General features: G+C 42.4%; 1 protein-coding gene across 2 annotated transcripts in view; it reads right to left on the minus strand.

Moving 5' to 3' along the window:
* Positions 1-3,632: 3,632 nt before the first annotated feature.
* Positions 3,633-20,778, minus strand: part of znf292b (zinc finger protein 292b) — a 144,741-nt gene continuing 127,595 nt past the window's right edge. For both annotated transcript variants that reach the window (XM_078405134.1, XM_078405135.1), the window contains one exon: positions 3,633-11,926. In XM_078405134.1, the coding sequence (XP_078261260.1) occupies positions 4,916-11,926 (7,011 nt within the window). In that variant the 3' untranslated portion in view covers positions 3,633-4,915. The remainder of the gene's footprint in view (positions 11,927-20,778) is intronic.

Below are 20,778 nucleotides of genomic sequence, written 5' to 3' on the forward strand. Positions count from 1 at the left end.
AATCGAGGTTTGCCTCACTCGGAGAAGCTCAAAACCATCCAAGACAAAGCTACCTTTTTATTGACAATCCATCTTCCACGTTAAACATTCATTCCCTTCACCACTGGTGCATAATGACTGCATGTGTATAGCCTACAAATATATACTGCAGCTATTTACCAAAGATATTACCAACATTTCCCAAATTCAGTGACCTCAACCACCAAGGACAAGGTTATATTTTCCTAGTTTGATATATCTGAATGACCTGTCATCGTATCCACTTATCAGGTAGTTAACATCAGGAGTTTATCTTGCCTGTTACCAATAACCAGTTTTGGAAAATCAGCTTGAATAGGTGCAAGGGAACACCACCACCACCTGGTCTCCCTCCAAATCACACATCATTGAATAATTGGAAGGTGCTGTTCCTTCATTGACACTTGGTCTGAAGCCCTCCCCATCAATCCTGCACCAGAGGACTGCAGGAGTTCATGGCAGTGGTTCATCACCACCAACATGAGGGTAATTAGTGCAGGCATTGACCTCCTTAAAAACAATGAACTCAGTTGACCCGGAACTGGGAATAATTGAAAGTAAGGATGTTGTAACTAGTGGCATAAAAATGGCCAGCAGTTGTTTTTGCTTCAGATTTGCAGCACTTCCTGCTTCGTTTTTTCCTTGAACTCAATATTGAGCCTTGAAGGCTGTAAAGTGTTAAATGGTAACTTTTAATATTACCTTATATTGACCTTTTCTAATCTTCATCCAGCAAATTTTAATTGTCTTTTTATAGCTCCATTAACTCATCAGATGATGTTGATCAACATCCCATTACAAGCAAAGATCAATTTCTATTGGTCTCATTCTCATTAGGTGGTATTCCTTGTTGGCAAGTCCTGCTTCTGCGGCAATAACATTCCTGTGGCGTAAGAGCCTATTTGACGGAATTCTTTTTAATGCCGATGCCGATGAACAATGCAAAAACTCGACAAGAGTGCACTTCTTGTGTGCATCCAATTTACATTTGAAGCAGATTTTCCAAAAATAGTTATTGGTAATAGGCAACAAAAATCCCTGATGTTAACCATCCGTAGAGTGTAGCTAGGGTGGTTTGATGAATGGGTATGATAACAAGTCATTCAAATTTATTAAACTGTAGGAAAACATATTGGCCCAACAAGTTAAGTTGGCAAACCCCTCCTCCACCAGTCATCCTTGCTAGTTCCACTATTCACATCGATATATCCCTTTGTCATCACCACTTCCACAGCCAACAATGGACCATCGTGGCCTCCACCTTTCCTTGGTCATCGGTGCAGCTCCAATTTGTTCTGAACCTTTTCATACCTCTAGTTTCCCTCTTCTCTGGCTCACAGTCTGAAGAAGGGGTTTTGATGCAAAACATCACCTATTCCTTTTCTCCAGAGATGCTGCAGGACCTGCTGAGTTACTTCAGCACTTGGTGTCTATCTTCAGTGTAAACCACCATCTGCAGTTCCTTCCAACGCAAATTATTGTTTTGTGGGTTGTCAAACTGGGACGGGCAGGACAAAGCCTGGCAGGTAATATGTGTAGGAAAGAACTGCAGATGCTGGTTTAAATCAAAGGTAGACAAAATGCTGGAGTAACTCAGCGGGGCAGGCAGCATCTCTGGAGAGAAGGAATGGGTGACGTTTCGGGTCAAGACCCTTCAGACTGAAGAAGGGTCTTGACCTGAAACGTCACTCATTCCTTCTCTCCAGAGATGCCGCCTGTCCCGTTGAGGTAATCCAGCATTTTGTGTCTACCTTCGTTGTATTAGTCAAGTTGTGCGAGAGCAGGATGATGCATGGACAGTGGAGGAGAGGTGTGGATGAGGAGAATCTGGTGAAAGACTGAAAACAGGTCCAGGAGAGCTAATACATCGTCACCAAAGATGCCATGTGAACTTTTGGAAAGGGTCATTTTAGTTCTGTCGCAGCAACAGGCATCTGACCAGAGGTTTCACAATGGAACTCTGCAAGACACGGAAACTCAAGATCTTGGATTAACCAAGTTTGCAACTATTCATAATGCTGAAAAGAGCATTCTTCCCAAGTTATATTTTCACCTGCAAGGGCATTAGCTTTGGTCCACTGCAACGCCAAAAGATATAAACCTCATGACAGATAATGCATCTTGTAGGCATTTCAAGAACAATCAATCAGCCATTTACAATATGAAGGCAGCTCAATAAACCGACTTAGGGTGGTCTTTGACTCATAGTATTGGCAAAGGTGTCAGACATTAACAGTCAATGTGCTGGCTTGGGGCCATTTCCAGGACATTCGAGATATGTTGATAGTCTATCACCAAAATGGAAGATACTTGAACGACTTTGAAACAGCAAGAGTGAAAGAAAAAGAAAGGTCTGAGATTGAAAAGAGAGCACTTTTATAGTGCTATAACCATCCATATCTTTACGAGCATTTGATATTTTGTTTTTTAAATTCTCTCACTCACCTTTTAATCTTGTACCTTTGGAAGTCCTATCGCCATGTTATCAGTTGCCGATCTCCAACAGCAATTTGGAAGAAATGTTAAACCAGACATTTGAAAGGTAGTCATTTATCATTGGTGTCCTGACCAATACCAACTCATCACTAAATCAGACACTTGGATATTATCACAGCTGTGTGCTAAATTGCCTACATTATAATAATGACTACGCTTCACTGGGTGTTAAAGAGCTTATGAGAATTGAAGCAGTTGTCCCTTTTCAAAGGTAGCTTCTTTTCCTGTTTTCCTCTGGTTCTCTCCACTGAGTGTAGAAATGATTAAAAAAAACACTCATCAGACGAGGAAACTAACACATTCAGTGTAATTTTTTCTAAATATTAATTAACAATCGGATAAAAACTCACTTCTTTTCAATTCAGAGTCATGCAGCACGGAAATAGACCCTTCAGCCCAACCCGTCCATGCTGACAAACACGCCCCATCTAAGATAGACCCACTTGCCCACATCTGGCCCATATCCCTCTAAAACCTTTCCTATCCATGTACCTGTCCAAATGTCTTTTAAATGCTGTTATAGTACCTACCTCTGGCAGCTCATTCCATATACCCACCACCCTCTAAGTAAATTAATTTGTAATTAGGTATATATATTGTACCAAATTTAACAAACCAAAAATCAGTGGGAATTTCTAGCTGAGCTTAAAGTAGGGGGAAATAAAACAGTATTTGTAATGAGAGCAGTTAGTCTCAGTATTAAAAATTAACTCCTTAACCAGATTTATTTCAATATTTTTTATATTAATTTAACAAAACAAATGCATTATTTAAAGTGACATCTAATTTTCTATTTTAACAACTCACCTAAATACTACTGCATTATTTACAATAACAATACTGTATTCAAATATATAAATGAGATACAATTATAAATACTGGCTAGTATATAAAAGAAAGGAATGTTTTCCCCACAGTTACAGACTGTCAAAAAAAACCTTTGTTTCCCCCTGATACCATGTTATATGTTTTGATTAAACCTTTGGCAAGTTGCACTGTAAGCTGTACTTACTAAACTGTAAGTTGCACTGTAACCAGAGACAATTCTGGTTTGTCAAATGGACAGTACTATCGCTCTGCTGATCCGGCGATTTAAAACTGTACGGGAACTCACACCAGACACGTTAATATCCTGAGCAGCTGTCAAAGAACATTCAAACACTCAATATTGGTAGTTAAGTTCAGAAACAAAATAACTAACTTCAGCAACAGAGCTCCAGGGCAGTAAAATTATGTGTAAATATAGCATTGCTCCCAGAACATCAACGTATCACACTGAATCATGTTGCAGTGACCTCTGAACATTAACCTTCATTTATATTCACATCCATCACCGAGCTTTTCACAGAATGTTGTCATCAGGTACATTAGTTACTGCAAAATCAATCTTCAATGCTGCTTTTACTCTTAGGTTGGGTACTTTTCAAACATTTTCTACAGTATAGTATTGACATATAAATGAGAAATTCTAGACCTGACCTGTTTCCACTGGAAATTTTTTAAAGATCAACCATTTACCAATTTTAAAATAAAATATCAGAGCTTAGCTATATTACACTGCTTGTATTGCTGTGGTTTGTTCTCAAAACTCTCACAAGATGGGGTTGTAAGAGAGAGTATCCCATAAAGTACATGCAAAGTAGTTTGAATTCTCTGCAAAACTTACATACTTCTTCCCCACTCCAAAATTAAAAATGGTTGAGTATCATTTGTAATGTATCAGATAGAACAAAATATAACAGAATTAATAAAATACAAACCATTGTAAACTTTGCAAGAGACCTTTATTATAGTGACGTCCAATATTGTGCAGAACCAGTCTGATGGAAGGTCAAGAACTTGAAACATTAGCTCCACATCTCTCTCCGCTTGGATGCATAACTTGCTGATTATTTCCAGCAATTTCCGATTGTATTTGTGTACAATTTATATTTATGGATTGGAACTAGAAAGGCTTTGTAGTAAATGGGATACAATCTCTTTAAATATGTACACAATGATAAATGTACAGTTCAAGCCAAGTCATACAGTATTTTCATCATCATGCTCAGGAATACTGACCTGTCAGGTTATTAAACAGAATCTCCACAACATTCCAAGCCTAGTCCCTCATTTGTGTACAATTGTCTTGACCTCAAATCACATTTGTTTTATATAAACAGAGCAACCGTTCTGTGTCATAATTTAGTCCCATAGGGATTCCGTTGAATACATTGAACATGGCCACTGCCACATTAGATTTTGTTTAAAAAATTATATTAAAAAAGACATTTACAAACATGCTTTGGTTAAAATGTACAGGCATCCTTTTGGCTCAAATACTATCAAGGATCAAATGAAAGCAAATTACAGCCTCTAATGCCTCTTATTTACTTCAATACATACACTAAGTTTTACAGAATTATGTACTCTTAACAGCGAGTCTTTCCTTTATACTCTTGACTTGGGCCAGCATGTTAAAGTCTACCTTTACTCGACTCAAGACCACTGTGGGTTGCATGTGCTGCAGCTGCTTCTTGGCAAGCTCCACGCAGTTTGAGTCTGCCTTGTCCATTATAAGTTTGATATTCTTTAGAATGTGTACAGATAAAGGAGTTGCAAAATTAGCCAGGGTCCGTTGTTTGGTGCTTAGATCACACAATTTATCTGCAACGGGCTGCTTGTTGTTGTCGACATGAATCAACAAATGAACGTCTTTTTTGACAGGATGCTTTGTTGCCGATCTATCCCCATCACCTGCCACTACTAAAGATGAATTTATTAACCTGCTGCCCGCCATTTTCTCAGTGTTAACAGCAGGACTGAGAGGTGAACCTTTATTGGTCAGAGCTTTTTTCTTTTGCTTCAGAGCAGATTCCTCAAGGAACTTCAGGAAGGAAAATTCAAATCCCATTGGCTTAAATGTACTTAAACCAAAAGGCTTGTGATGATGTGCCTTGTGTGTGCATAAGCTGCCCTTTGGAGTACAAACCTTTCTCTGATGGAGAGTTTGGTTTGAATTATCTTTCAGCAGCTGCACTGGGGTTTCTTCAATTAAGTTCTTTTTCCTTTTATTCTGTGTGCCCTCTTCTGTACCCGAGACATCCAGGAGAACACCTGATCTTTTCTTACAAAGCTGATGGCTGTTTACATCAGTGAATTTACACTTACCAGTCATCTCTTCCTGCTCAGTTTTAATGCATGTGCTACCGGTGCCCTCAATAAGTTTAGCATTAAGCAGCTCTGAAAATTCATCAACGGAACTCCTGAAGTTATCATTCTCCAGCTTTTTACTGAATATCTCAGTCTCACCTGGCTTGATCTGCCACTGAATCACATCTCCACTGACAGCATACTCCACTGATCCTTCTTCATGGCTAATTATGTCTTCAGCTAATTCTCTCCCTTGGACATTTGGATACTTCCTGCAAGTTATCAGATGATTGTGGTACTGACTCACAAATGCACTGGATATTTTGTGATGAATCCTGTAATGTTTTACCAGGCTGTGTTCACTGGTGACAATGGATGAACAATTCTCAAACATACATGGATATTGCTCTTTCGGAGACTTGCTGCTACACATGGCCAAGGCTTGGATCTTACTTTTAAAATTATATCTACCAACTTTTCTGGGGTTGTTTAACTTATCATCAATTTCACAAGTTTTCATATTACTGTTATCTGAAACAAAATATTCACTTGATATACCCTGGTTCATAGCATCTTCACTTTCACTCAGTTCTTCAGTTTCCAAATAACTTCTTCCATCCACAAATTCATCCCTTAGAAAGTTCTCTTGATCTGATGGTATGATTCTTCTGGGCCTCATTAAATGAGATTGATGAAGCTCCCTGTGCTTTGTAAAGATATGCCGTAAAAGATTTGATCTGGTGGCATAGGTACGATCACAGCCTTTACAGTCGCACTTAAAACATGTTGCATCGGCATCCATTTGTGGACTTTCTACGTCTATGCCATGGGCCACCAGAAGATGTTTAACAAAGTTCCAGAACACGGTGAATGAAGATGTGCACTGAGCTTGGTCACAATGAAACTTTCCATCACTGGAAGACATAATTTTTCCAATTTCATCCGTGGCAAGATTGTGAAGCCCAGAGTAGTGTTCAATGAGATTAGTAGCTCCTTGGAAAATCCCGCAACACTCAGCAATCTGGCATTGAAACTCTTTGACCTGGATGTTGTCACTTTGGTTGATTTCTTGTTTTATTTGTGTATGAAGCAGCTGTTGATCAAATTGATGCACAGCCCGATAGTGCAGAATTAGATTTTGTTGTATGGTGAAAGCAGCACAGCAATCTTTGTGAACACACCTGTACGGTTTGTGAAAGTTATTGACATCACACTCTGTCCTTAATTTTGCAGTTGACTTTTTGCACTTCCTTTCTCCGGGCACCTTGGTAAACGTTGTCTTGCCTCCGGCTGCTTCAGATTGCTGAAAACCTCCCTCATATTTCCTTCCCTGCAGTGATATATCCGTGACACCTTCAGGTTTTTCTAGATGGACAAAGGTGTCCTTTGTTTGCATGGGATTCATCAACACTTCTGGTGGCTCTGCTAAGAGAGGGGTGCCCGGCAGCCCCATGGGTGCTGGAGAAGAGCTTGGCAGTCTCGTGGTCACTGGAGAGGGGCCCAGCATTCCCACGGAGAGGGGTGAAGAACCCAATGGCCTCACAGACACGGCAGAAGATGTTGGTGGCACGATGGTCAATGCAGAGGAACCTGACTGTCCTAGAGTGGCTGGAGAAGTTCCAGGCAACGTCACGGACACCGGGGATGATCCCTGCAATGACACGGATACTGGGGAAGCTCCTGGCAATGCCACGGACACAAGTGAAGTTCCCGGTAATGCCACGGACACTAGTGATGATCCCGGTAATGCCACTGACACCGGAGGCATTCCAGGCAATGTCACGGACACTGGTGAAGTTCCTGGCAATGCCAAGGGCACTGGAGAAGTTCCTGGTAACGCCATGGATACCGATGATCCCGGCAATGCCACAGATATTGGTAATGATCCTGGCAATGCCATGGAAACTGTTGAAGCACCTGGCGGCCCCACAGGCACAGCAGAGGAACCCAGGAGTCCCGCAGAAATGGGCAAAGAGGCAGTCGAGTTCATGGACAACAATGAGATGTCTTCTGATCTGGACGGTAGTGGTAAAATAGCTTGTGGGTTTGATAGTATTCTGGAGATGGACAGCGGCCCTGCAGGCCGGAATGGGACATCTGCTGGGCCTGCTGTAATGGGTAATGTAATGGCCGGAGCCCCGGGTACTGGGATGGACTGTGGCACTGCTGGCAGCAGGGATGCACACTGTTGCGGTGTTGGCAGAAGGGCTATATCCGGCAGCCCTGCTGGTATGGTGGAGACATCCTGGGGCTTCATGGACACTGGCAAAACAGGTTGCGGCCACGGCAAAACTGGCTCAATGGCCAGCAGCTCTTCGGTTGACGGAGGGCTACTATGCGGCGCAACGGGCAACGGTGCGCCCCCTGTGGGCCCTGCCAGGTGTAGAGAGATGTCCCGGGACCCTGCTGTTGGCACGAGAGCGCCTTGTGGGCCAATGGGTTGTGCTAAAGTATTCTGGAGTTGTGCTGTTAAAGGAGAACAATCCTGCAGTCCAGCCAGAAGCACCGGGTCATTCTGTGAGAGTCGCTGGTCATAAAGCACAGCCTTTTCACTATGTGCCCTATGTAGATGGAGACTAATCCCAGCATTAATCTCAATGGGAGCTTGGGGTGCTGTCTCCAACTCATGCAGACCAATCGGTTCATCCTCCCGTGTACCATTAATGGCAGACTGGGGCATGACTTCTTGCAGTGATGGTAAAGAATCTGTGGTCTTAAACTGGCCCTCCAATTTCCTGCAGTATACTCTTTTAATTCTCAGTTTGACCAGCTCCTCCCTTGTTACGTGATGCACCAACTGGTAGTGGGCTCGAAGGTTCGAGTTCCTAGTGAAGGTTTTCTGACAGTTTGGAACGTGGCACCTAAATGGAGCGAATCTCGTCTGATACATCTTTATTTCCATTATTTGCTCCTTGGAATACTGATGCACTTTGACATAATGATTCGTCAGGGCATCTTTAGTCATTGCACTGTAGACGCAGCCGGCCTCCTGGCAAATGAAAGGTTTGATGAGATTGACTTTCAGTTCTTTCTCATTCTCGGCTTCAGTGACCTGCTGCGACGTGTTGGTCTGTGGGACCGTCAGGCATTGATCTATAATATTGGGACCACTGGTACAATTGTTCATTGGGGTATGTGCCACGATGTTCAAGGAGGATGCTGGTGTCCCTGAACGCGGGGTTTGACATGGTGCAACACCTGTGTAAAGCTTCTCATCGTACTCCAAGTTCAGGTTCTGCAAGCCCAACAAAACTTCAGCTATTCTTATGTCTAACGTCCTAAGGTCTTCAGAGTGAGATGAATTTTGACTTGTGTCTATCTCAGGAAGGGCATCGTTGGTAAAGAACACAGATGGCTCACAGCTGCTTTCCAAATTTTGTGGGTCAATCTCATTGTCAACATATGTTCCTGAACAGAAGTTGGACTCAAGTGGCTGTTGCATGGGTTCACAAGATGAATATGCAGTCGAGCTGGTCAGGTCTAGCATTGGTGGGACCTCAGTGCTGAGTGGCATGTCTTCAGCAGCCACAAATGACCTTGGACTACACACAGTTGTGAGTGCCTGTGATATTGTTACATTGGTTGAGTTTTCCTCTCCTGCACCCATCTCAAATTGGGGCTGGAAAGTCTGCTGAATTACCGGTGAATCAAACGTTCCAGGAAGGCTGGCAATTGGGAGAGTCTTGTTTGGTTCAAATATACTAGGATTGTAGTTATTCTCCTGTGCTGATGGAAAGAGCTCATGACCAGTAAATTGCGCTGGACTGTCCCCCATTTCCAATGACTGCAGGAATGTTTCACCAGTCAAGAACGTTTCCGAGATACAGGTAGGTTCGTGCGCTTGTGGCGTGAACACATCCGATGAAAGGATTTTTTCAGTCATATATAGAGCTTGTTCATTCTTCTGATCTACAGCTGCTGAGCTTTCCTTTTTATCATAAGGCTTACAGATTGCCCGCCGTGATAAATGACCTCCTAGAGATTTGGGATTGGTAAATTCTCTGTAGCATCTGCTGCAGATAAACTTGTCACCTTTGATGATTGCAGGCCATTTTGCACGCTTGTTGTGCGTGGGTCTTTTCTTCCTGGATTGAGCCAGGTTCTCGCTTTCAACTGATAAAACCGTGGTTTCAGGCGGCTGACAAGTAGCACCTTCTGCGTTCAAGGAGCCTTCAGGTGTCGTACCTGGGATCCTCTCATTTGGAAAGTACAATGGATTTGAAGGCTTTTCCTGATTTTGACATTTCTGGGGATTTCTGATCTGCTGGATTTTTGGTAAGTTCCGTTGCTGCTTCAGGATTTCGTAGTATTCAGGATGGGCAGCTTTGATATGCTTGCTCACACTACGTGAGGAGGTATAGCTTCGACTGCAGCCGTCAACCTTGCAGTTGAACCTTTGGGCTGATTTTGAGGCTTCACCAGCTGAGGTTTCTGTTGGCAGTGTTGGAAAAGGAGCATCCTCCCCTTTACATACAGTTTCTGGCATAACACTACGAGTTAAGTTGTCGCACGCTGTTTCTTCATTCTTCACAGTTACACAATGCACATTTTTAGGAAGATGATTCTGTTCTTCAATGGAATGTAAAACATTCAGTTCCTCTGACATGGTAGGTTTAGGTTTGGCAGTTTCCTTTGGAACACAATCAATAGTAAAACCATTCTGATAAACATCCGACTTAAAGCGTGGCTCCTCTTCCATCTTTATTTGTAGTAACTGGCCACTCTGATCAACTCTACTTGAAGCAAATTGGTCTGCTTGAAAAGATGAACTATTTTCAACTTCAACCTTCACACAAGTGTGTGTGGTGTGACCAACTTCATGCTTTTGCAGTTCACTCTGGGAGTAGTAGATGTTTCCACAGTTTGAAAACTTGCAAGTATACGAGGAATTGTGGTAATGTTGTGCTTCGTGATCATACAACAAATAAGACTCCGTGAAAATTTTTCCACAATTCTGAAACATGCATTTAGCTTTGAACAGCAGATGTTCTTTCCTGTGTCCTACCAATTCAGAGTAAGTGCCAAAACTTGCATTGCATTCCAGTTGTATACAGACATAGGGCTTAGGGCCGCAGTGGATTTGCAAATGTTCATTAAGGTGAGAAACACTGACAAAACGTCTGCGACAATACTGACAAACAACTTTATTACTTTGTATTTTGAGAAACTGTTTTGCTTCTTCATCATTACCATGACCTTTCACATGTGCAATTAGGTTTTTAAAATACTTGAATGTTTTGGTGCAGATAGTTACGGGACAGTTAAAATCTTCAGTTAAGTCCACTCTTTGTGCAGTTATCGCAGGTTTGTATGATTTGTCCTTGCCTTCATCATCAGAACCATCGCTATCACTGAAGACTACAAAATCCTCACCATACAAGTTGTTCCTTTTAATAGGACGATGTTCTTGCTTCTCTATTTCAGCTGTTTTTTTATCTGCAGTACTGAAGTCAATCAAACTCTTTGAAGGCCTTCCAACCCTCCTTTTTGGTTTGATAGAAGCCATTCGCTCTTTACAAGACTGCTTAATATGAAACGTAACATGTGGAACAAAAATCTCCTTTTTCTTGAAGCTTTTGGCACATATGGGGCAGTAATAGTTTCCGTCCTTCACGTGAGTTTGTGCGTGGCGGATAATTCGGTGGCCCAGAAACTCTCGGTCACATAATACACAATACTGCATATAAGCCTGCCAATTCTTAAATCTGGCAGACACCACGCCTTTCTCCATTTTATGTTTTTCCTTTGTCTCCACTTTTGCGGACGAACCATTCTGTACTTTCATAACATCGCTGTAAAATTTAGGAAGTCTGTTGAGCGAATGTTCTTTCATACCATCTTCTGGATGGCTCTCGTTGCTTTCGAACAGGTCACTGTCATTAAGTTCATCAATTGAAGACACAATGGATGCTTCCTCGCCCATCAATGCCAGGCAATGACGTTTCAGAGTCTTCCAGTCCCAAAATTCAGGATCAAAGGGCCAATGAGTTTTCAAAACAAGGAGGAGTTCACACCTCAGTGAATTTGGGATCGGGCCATTTTCATCATCATACTTCTGATCCGGCTGGTTGTACAAAGTCTCAACTGCATAGTATGCTTCGACTGTAGGCTCGAGGAGGAATTCGGTCAGCTGGCATGCACGTCTGACCTCTAAATAATCAGGCAGCAAGCATGATACTGTCTTGCAAATTGATGTCTTTACCGAAGGACTGTCATTTGATTCCATGCGTAGTGCTCTCACACACAGCTCAATGCAAGCTGAAAGTCCAGCTTCCCCTGCCTGTAACGGAAATGCCATAGGTTACTGCTCAGATCTTGATTTGATATTATCAAAATGTGATCACATGGATAATTGAATTAAGAATCACACAGTTTGCACTGATCCAAGATTAAAGAAAGATTTGCTTTCCAGACTCATTATCCACCTGAAAACTATCCACCTAAATACACGATTATTCACTTGTAACATAACATTTGATTTCCATTATCATTTATTAGATGGTAATATTGAATCTGTTCCAGCGATCAAATGAAGAACAATCTGTTAAAAATGTAACTGAGAAAGTAACAGGGTGCCACAGTAGCGCAACGGTAGAGTTGCTGCCTTACTGCGCCAGAGACCCGGGTTCGATCCTGACTACGAATGCTGTCTGAATGGAGTTTGTACATTCTCCCTGTCATCGCGTGGGTTTTCTTCAGGTGCTCCGGTTTCCTCCCACACTCCAAAGGCGTACAGGTTTGTAGGTTAATTGGCTTCGGTAAAATTATAAATTGTCCCTAATGTGTAGGATAGCGTTAATGTACAGGGTGATCGCACGGGCTTGGTGGGCCATAGGGCCTGTTTCCTCACTGTATCCCTAAAGTCGAAAGCAACTGGGAAAAGCACAACTCAATCGATGCTGCTACTAAAACGTAAAATCAACCAGCACTACACATAACGATACAGCATAAGAGGTATTTCTGTCTAATGTTCAAGTTGATGCTTCATACCTAATCTTTGTGCAAAAATTCATTCTTGCATTGGGTTAGTGCTCATGTGCACTAACAACTCGACTGCGATCATTTACGATAGCCAGTGTTTCTAAGTGTAGATTAAACATCAAATAAGATTAGAAATGAGAAATTGTAAGGGTAAAAAGACCCTAATGGGAGTTATCTATAGGCCCCCAAACAGTAGCCTCGACATAGGGTGCAAGTTGAATCAGGAGATAAAATTGGCGTGTCAAAAATGTAATGCTACGGTGGTTATGGGAGATTTCAACATGCAGGTAGACTGGGAAAATCAGGTTGGAAATGGACCCCAGGAAAGAGAGTTTGTAGAATGCCTTCGAGATGGATTCTTAGAACAGCTTGTACTGGAGCCTACCAGGGAGAAGGCAATTCTGGATTTAGTGTTGTGTAATGATCCTGATCTGATAAGGGGACTAGAGGTAAAAGAGCCATTAGGAGGCAGTGATCACAACATGATAAGTTTTACTCTGCAAATGGAAAGGCAGAAGGGAAAATCGGAAGTGTCGGTATTACAGTATAGCAAAGGGGATTACAGAGGCATGAGGCAGGAGCTGGCCAAAATTGACTGGAAGGAGGCCCTAGCAGGGAAGACGGTAGAACAGCAATGGCAGGTATTCCTGGGAATAATGCAGAGGTTGCAGGATCAATTTATTCCAAAGAGGGGGAAAGACTCTAAGGGGAGTAAGAGACACCTGTGGCTGACAAGGGAAGTCAGGGACAGCATAAAAATTAAGGAGAGGAAGTATAACATAGCAAAGAAGAGTTGGAAGACAGAGGATTGGGACTCTTTTAAAGAGCAACAAAAGTTAACTAAAAAGGCAATACGGGGAGAAAAGATGAGGTACGAGGGTAAACTAGCCAATAATATAAAGGAGGATAGCAAAAGTTTTTTTAGGTACGTGAAGAGGAAAAAAATAGTCAAGGCAAATGTGGGTCCCTTGAAGACAGAAACAGGGGAATTTATTATGGGGAACAAAGAAATGGCAGACGAGTTAAACCGTTACTTTGGATCTGTCTTCACTGAGGAAGATACACACAATCTCCCAAATGTTCTAGGGGCTGGAGAACCTAGGGTGATGGAGGAACTGAAGGAAATCCACATTAGGCAGGAAATGGTTTTGGGTAGACTGATGGGACTGAAGGCTGATAAATCCCCAGGGCCTGATGGTCTGCATCCCAGGGTACTTAAGGAGGTGGCTCTAGAAATAGTGGAAGCATTGGAGATCATTTTTCAATGTTCTATAGATTCAGGATCAGTTCCGGTGGATTGGAGGATAGCAAATGTTACCCCACTTTTTAAGAAAGGAGGGAGAGAGAAAACGGGTAATTATAGACCAGTTAGTCTGACATCAGTGGCGGGGAAGATGCTGGAGTCAATTATAAAAGACGAAATTGCTGAGCATTTGGATAGCAGTAACGGGATCATTCCGAGTCAGCATGGATTTACGAAGGGGAAATCATGCTTGACAAATCTACTGGAATTTTTTGAGGATGTAACTAGGAAAATTGACAGGGGAGAGTCAGTGGATGTGGTGTACCTCGACTTTCAGAAAGCCTTCGACAAGGTCCCACACAGGAGATTAGTGGGCAAAATTAGGGCACATGGTATTGGGGGTAGGGTACTGACATGGATAGAAAATTGGTTGACAGACAGAAAGCAAAGAGTGGGGATAAATGGGTCCCTTTCGGAATGGGAGGCAGTGACCAGTGGGGTACCGCAAGGTTCGGTGCTGGGACCCCAGCTATTTACGATATACATTAATGACTTAGACGAAGGGATTAAAAGTACCATTAGCAAATTTGCAGATGATACTAAGCTGGGGGGTAGTGTGAATTGTGAGGAAGATGCAATAAGGCTGCAGGGTGACTTGGACAGGTTGTGTGAGTGGGCGGATACATGGCAGATGCAGTTTAATGTAGATAAGTGTGAGGTTATTCACTTTGGAAGTAAGAATAGAAAGGCAGATTATTATCTGAATGGTGTCAAGTTAGGAGGAGGGGGAGTTCAACGAGATCTGGGTGTCCTAGTGCATCAGTCAATGAAAGGAAGCATGCAGGTACAGCAGGCAGTGAAGAAAGCCAATGGAATGTTGGCCTTCGTAACAAGAGGAGTTGAGTATAGGAGCAAAGAGGTCCTTCTACAGTTGTACCGGGCCATGGTGAGACCGCACCTGGAGTACTGTGTGCAGTTTTGGTCTCCAAATTTGAGGAAGGATATTCTTGCTATGGAGGGCGTGCAGCGTAGGTTCACTAGGTTAATTCCCGGAATGGCGGGACTGTCGTATGTTGAAAGGCTGGAGCGATTGGGCTTGTATAAACTGGAATTTAGAAGGATGAGGGGGGATCTTATTGAAACATATAAGATAATTAGGGGATTGGACACATTAGAGGCAGGAAACATGTTCCCAATGTTGGGGGAGTCCAGAACAAGGGGCCACAGTTTAAGAATAAGGGGTAGGCCATTTAGAACGGAGATGAGGAAGAACTTTTTCAGTCAGAGAGTGGTGAAGGTGTGGAATTCTCTGCCTCAGAAGGCAGTGGAGGCCAGTTCGTTGGATGCTTTCAAGAGAGAGCTGGATAGAGCTCTTAAGGATAGCGGAGTGAGGGGGTATGGGGAGAAGGCAGGAACGGGGTACTGATTGAGAGTGATCAGCCATGATCGCATTGAATGGCGGTGCTGGCTCGAAGGGCTGAATGGCCTACTCCTGCACCTATTGTCTATTGTCTATTGTCTAAAATGCTGTAAACAACAGCAAGTAGAAAGAGAAAGAAAATTAAAAATTTCAGGTCCAAGATTCTTGGTCGGAACCGGGAGAGATGAAAAAAAGTCTTTGCAACTTGCAGAGAAGGTGATGTGAGGAATGGACAATTTGAAGGGAATATCTGAGATAGAGAGAGATCAGTTCAAATGGGTTAATGGGGCAGTTAGAGGCTAGTTTGGTTTCTTCATCAGTGTTGCGTGTTGCTGAAAGCAGAGCTGCCGGTCAGGTTGTATTAATGGAAGGAGAAAACCTAAAGTTGGAGAATTCAATGTTGATTTAAGTTTAGATCACACGCTCTTCTCTGCATAAATCAGAACTGTCCAATTCTACTGCAGGACATTCATCTGTCATTTTGGCTCAGTTTTTTTTCTCCATTAGTACAGCCCAAACAATCTGACCCACAGCGCTGCTTTTAGCAACACAGAACACAGACAAAGAGGCACAACTAGCCTTCAGCTGCCCCGTTAACCCATTACATGGTCTCACCAAATCACACCTTTTCTCTTTGTCGTATCCATTGTTCCCACCATCTTCCCTGAATCTTAAAATTAGCTTTTTTTAATTTCTCGTTCCCAGTTCTGCACAGGAGCAGGGCCTTCGGCCCACAATATTTGAACCAATCATGTGTAGGAAAGAACTGCAGATACTGGTTTAAATTGAAGGTAGACACAAAATGCTGGAGTAACTCAGCGGGACAAGCAGCATCTCTGGAAAGAAGGAATGGCTGATGTTTTGGGTCGAGACCCTTCTTCAGACTGATGTCAGGGGAGTGAGCGGTAGAGATAAAATATAGTCAGACAGTAAAACTGGTGGGAGAACTGGGAAGGGGAGGGGATAGAGAGAGAGAGGGAGAGTAAGGGCTACTTGAAGTTAAAGAAGTCAATGTTCATACCGCTGTGGTGTAAGCTACCCATGCAAAATATGAGGTGCTGTTCTTCCAATTTGCGCTAGGCCTCACTCTGACAATGGAGGAGGCCCAGGACGGAAAGGTCAGATTGGGAATAGGAGAGGGAGCTAAAGTGCTGAGCCACCGGGAGATCAGGTAGGTTGAGGCAGACTGAGCGAAGGTGTTCAGCGAATCGATCGCCGAGTCTGCGCTTGGTCTCGCCGATATACAGGAGTTGACACCTGGAACAGCAGATACAGTAGATGAGGTTGGAGGAGGTGCAAGTGAACCTCTGCCTCACCTGAAAAAACTGTCGGGGTCCTTCGACGGAGTCGAAGGTAAAGGAACAGGTGTTGCAACCCCTGCGGTTACAGGGGAAAGTACCTGGGGAGGGGGTGGTTTGAGTGGGAAGGGATGAGTTGACCAGGGAGTTGCGGAGGGAAAGGTCTCTGCAGAAAGCAGAAAGGGGTGGAGATGGGAAAATGTGGCCAGTAATGGGAATGGTCTCTGTAGAAAGCAGAAAGGGGTGGACATGGGAAGATATGGCCAATAGTGGGATACCAGGTAATCGGAGATGTTCTCATTCTTTAGGGAACGGGGGTTCCCCTCTCCCATTATAGATGAGGCTCTCACTAGACTCTCCTCGATATCCCGCAGCTCCGCTCTTGCTCCCCCTTCCCCCATTCGTAACAAGGAGTGTCCCCCTTGTCATCACCTTCCATCCCATCAGCCGTCGCATAGAGCATATAATCCTCCGACATTTTCGCCATCTCCAATGGGATCCCACTCCTGGCCACATCTTCCCATTTTCACCCCTTTCTGCTTTCCTGTTCCCCATTCCTTCTCTCCAGTGTCTGTACCAATCATGATGCCTAAACCAACACTCATCTGCCTGCACATAATCTATATCCCTCCATTCCCTGCATACCCATGTGCCTATCTTAAAGTCTATTAAATTCCCCTAATCCCCTAACGTATTTGCTTCAACCAACACCCCATGCAGCACTTTCCAGGCATTCACCACCCTCGGCAAAAAAAAACGCCCCGCATATCCCCTTTAAACTTTGCTCCTCTCACCTTATCGCTATGCCCTTTGGTATTTGTTTTTTCTATGCTGGGAAAAGGGTTATGTCCAACCTACATTTGCCTTCCACACTTTTATCAGGTCTCCCTGCAACGTCGGCGTTCCTCAGAAAACAATCCAAGCATATCCAAACTCTCCCTGTAGCTAATACCCTATAATCCAAGCATCATTGTGATAAATCTCCTCAGCACCCTTTTCAAAACATCCACATACTTCCTGTAATGGGGTAACCAGAACTGTACGCAATATTCCCAATGCAGGCCAATCAAATTCCTATAAAGCTGCATCATGACTCTTGTACTCAAAGCCCCGACCATTCAAGCATACCACTTGTCTTTCTATCTTTTTCAGAGACCATCCTCTTTTCAGCCCAAACCTGATTCTCAGTGCACTGGCGTGACAGATTTAGACTGTGAGAAAATAAAATTCTTAACATGCCAGGGAGCAGTTAATTAAGCAGCAATGGTTACAGAGCAGACTGATAAAGTCCAATACTCAGCTGTTTAAAATTAAGAAATAACAAACCAACAATCTGAAAGATTGGGTAATGCCTACACTAATCAGTCAATTCTGCACATCATGTATTGCTGTTCAAATGAATTATGAATAATCCACTGCACTGTTCTTGCTGCCAATTCACATCAACAAACTAGGCTTAACTACGTATTTTCCCTTGGCAGATTTAGGAAATCACCTTGAAAAACAAATGTAATTCGCCAAAAAAAATGTGTTCTAATAAAATACAATAAAAAACCTGCACTGAGCACATCTTTCAAGAATTAGTCTTTTTAAGAAATTCTGCTGGAACCTCTGATCAGACTATGGCTATATCCTTTTCACCCAAAATACTGTATAATTTATTTCATTAAGAAACGCAAGCATATTTGGACGAATTGGCCAAAAATAAATGATTTGAGAATACTGACATTTTATCTTGGCATTTAAGAAAGTATAATGTACCTTAATTTTATTTTCTTAGGCAGATGGAAAATGTGGAGGTCATCATCCAAATGATCTACTTTGAAAAGGAATTACTCTCCTTCATACCACATTTGAAAGAAACCAACAAAATTGCCATCACTCTAAAACAACAGAAATCTCTTCCCTCCAAGGGGATCACATAAAATTGGGATCAGACCTCTTGAATAACTGGATTGCTAGGTTGCTGAAAGAATCAAAGGCAGGAACAGCAGTGATCATAATTTGTCAATCGCTGCTCACAGGAAGAGGGTCAGAGACTCAGGGATCACAGCTGAAAGGTTCTGGTAGAGAAGCTGGGACTGTTCACCTTGTTCTACGTTTAAGTAACTGTCACATATTGCAAGGAACTCTGAGAGATTTGGTATAGGTGCGCAAGATCATTATGGAATGAGATAGGACAAGAGGTTAAATTTGTTTCAAACAGTGGACACATTAAAGACTAGAAGTTACAAACAAAATAAGGGCCACATGATTTGGGGAATGTGAAAAAGTTCTAAATGCAGAGCATTATAATTTGAAACTTATTGCCTCAAAGAGTGGTGGAAACAGAGCTTTCAAAAACACGAGGAAAAATAATTTGAAGGCCACTGAGAAAGAAAAGAACAAGGCTATTTACTCTACGAAGAGTTGATATGGAATCAATGGGATGGATCATCTGCTCTTGTCCTGTAACAATTTCTTGCCCCCCGAAACTTGGGTATTGGAAGATAGTATTACAAATGGAGACACAAGGAGCTGTAGATGCTGCAGCCAAATCAAAAAACAAAGTGCTGGGGAAACAATGAGTCAGGCAGCATCCATGGAGGGAATGGACAGACAATGTTTCAGGATGGGATTCTTCTTCAGACTCTGAAGAAGGGTCCCAACCCAAAAGGTTATTTGTCCATTCCCTCCTCAGATGTTGCCTGACTACTGAGTTCCTCCATCAATTGTTTTTTGCACAGCAGTATTACAAAGCTTGAGGTCACGATGAAATTTGGCAATGTGTTGAGGACAGTGTACATTGCAGAATTATGTATACAGGCTGGTTGAAAGGCCAGCAATATAATCAGTACCTAGCAGCACAATGCTATCAAAATTTGATGCATATTGGATCAGCAAACAGATTTCAATTACACTGCATCATTTAAATTTAACATAGATTATTTTGTGGTCTTTTAAACGATACTCTAATTTCTATCTCCCTAAACTATGTATCATCTGAATCTCCTCCATATTGCATCAAAAAATTATCACAGAATAACAACTATTGCAAGACACCTCAATCTAAACAAACTATTTCCTTAGAATCCAGTGTCTATAACCAAGCTATGTTGCATTAATAGAACTCAAACCTTAGATTGAAGTCTCAGATTTACAGATGAAATGGTAAGTAGGGGAGAACTAATATGGTTGCATGATTTTGAAAAGTTGAGATAAGAAGAGAGAGGCATTGTTAAAGATAACAGGCCCAGTTGACAAGCTGAACAGAGACAGCAAACAGGTTACTTGCAGCAATAATAGAATCATGGTTATTAAAACAGAGTTTATGCCTTGACTTTACAAACCACTGTTTGGCATTTGCTGGAATAACACATCTATTCTGGGCACCATCCTTAAATTTAACAATACGCTCAGCAAACTTTTGCTGCAACATTAGGTCTCTGATTTAATACAGAATGTAGGAACAGACACTTTGACCTGAAATGCTTGCACTAAATAATACTGCAGTTATTCAAGATACATGTAGCCAGTTCAATGAAGAATAATCAGGATTTAATTCATATATTTTTGCTGTAATCAATAGCATGCTACTTACCATATACAGGAACACAAATATCCAGTTCATTTCATCCAGCCTTTTCTATTTACAGATTTTACTTTAACAAAATGTTTTCCAGGAACGCATCCCTTTTGCAAGTCAAAGAATGGCTGTATGAAGACTTTAGAAAGGGGTTTCTCGAAAATTAAAGGTTTCAAGGGGTTGTAAAATTTAAGGGTCGTTTTCTTGCAACATATAGGGAAGGCCATTCTCCCCACCAAGGAGGTTGATAACCAGTATTCACATGTAAATCATTGGCAAAAGATCCACAAGGGAGATGGAGAATTATTTTCTACTCCAAGTGTCCTGATCATTGTGGGCCAGATATCAGATAATGATGAGACGGAGTATAGGAAGGAGATCGAGAACCTCGTGTCCTGGTGTCAAGACAACATCTTCCTCTCAATGTCAGCAAGACAAAGGAGATAGTGATCAACTTCAGGAAGCGAAGCGGTACACATACCCCAGTTTGAATTGACAGTGCCGAAGCATAGATGTTTGAAAACTTCAAATTCCTAGGAGTCAATATCCAACAACTTCTCCTGAACCACCCATATTGAAGCAACGCCTCTACTTCCTTAGAAGTTCGGCATCTCCCCTAGAACTT

Source organism: Rhinoraja longicauda, chromosome 9 (assembly GCF_053455715.1).
Source record: "Rhinoraja longicauda isolate Sanriku21f chromosome 9, sRhiLon1.1, whole genome shotgun sequence".
Classification (NCBI taxonomy): domain Eukaryota; kingdom Metazoa; phylum Chordata; class Chondrichthyes; order Rajiformes; family Arhynchobatidae; genus Rhinoraja; species Rhinoraja longicauda.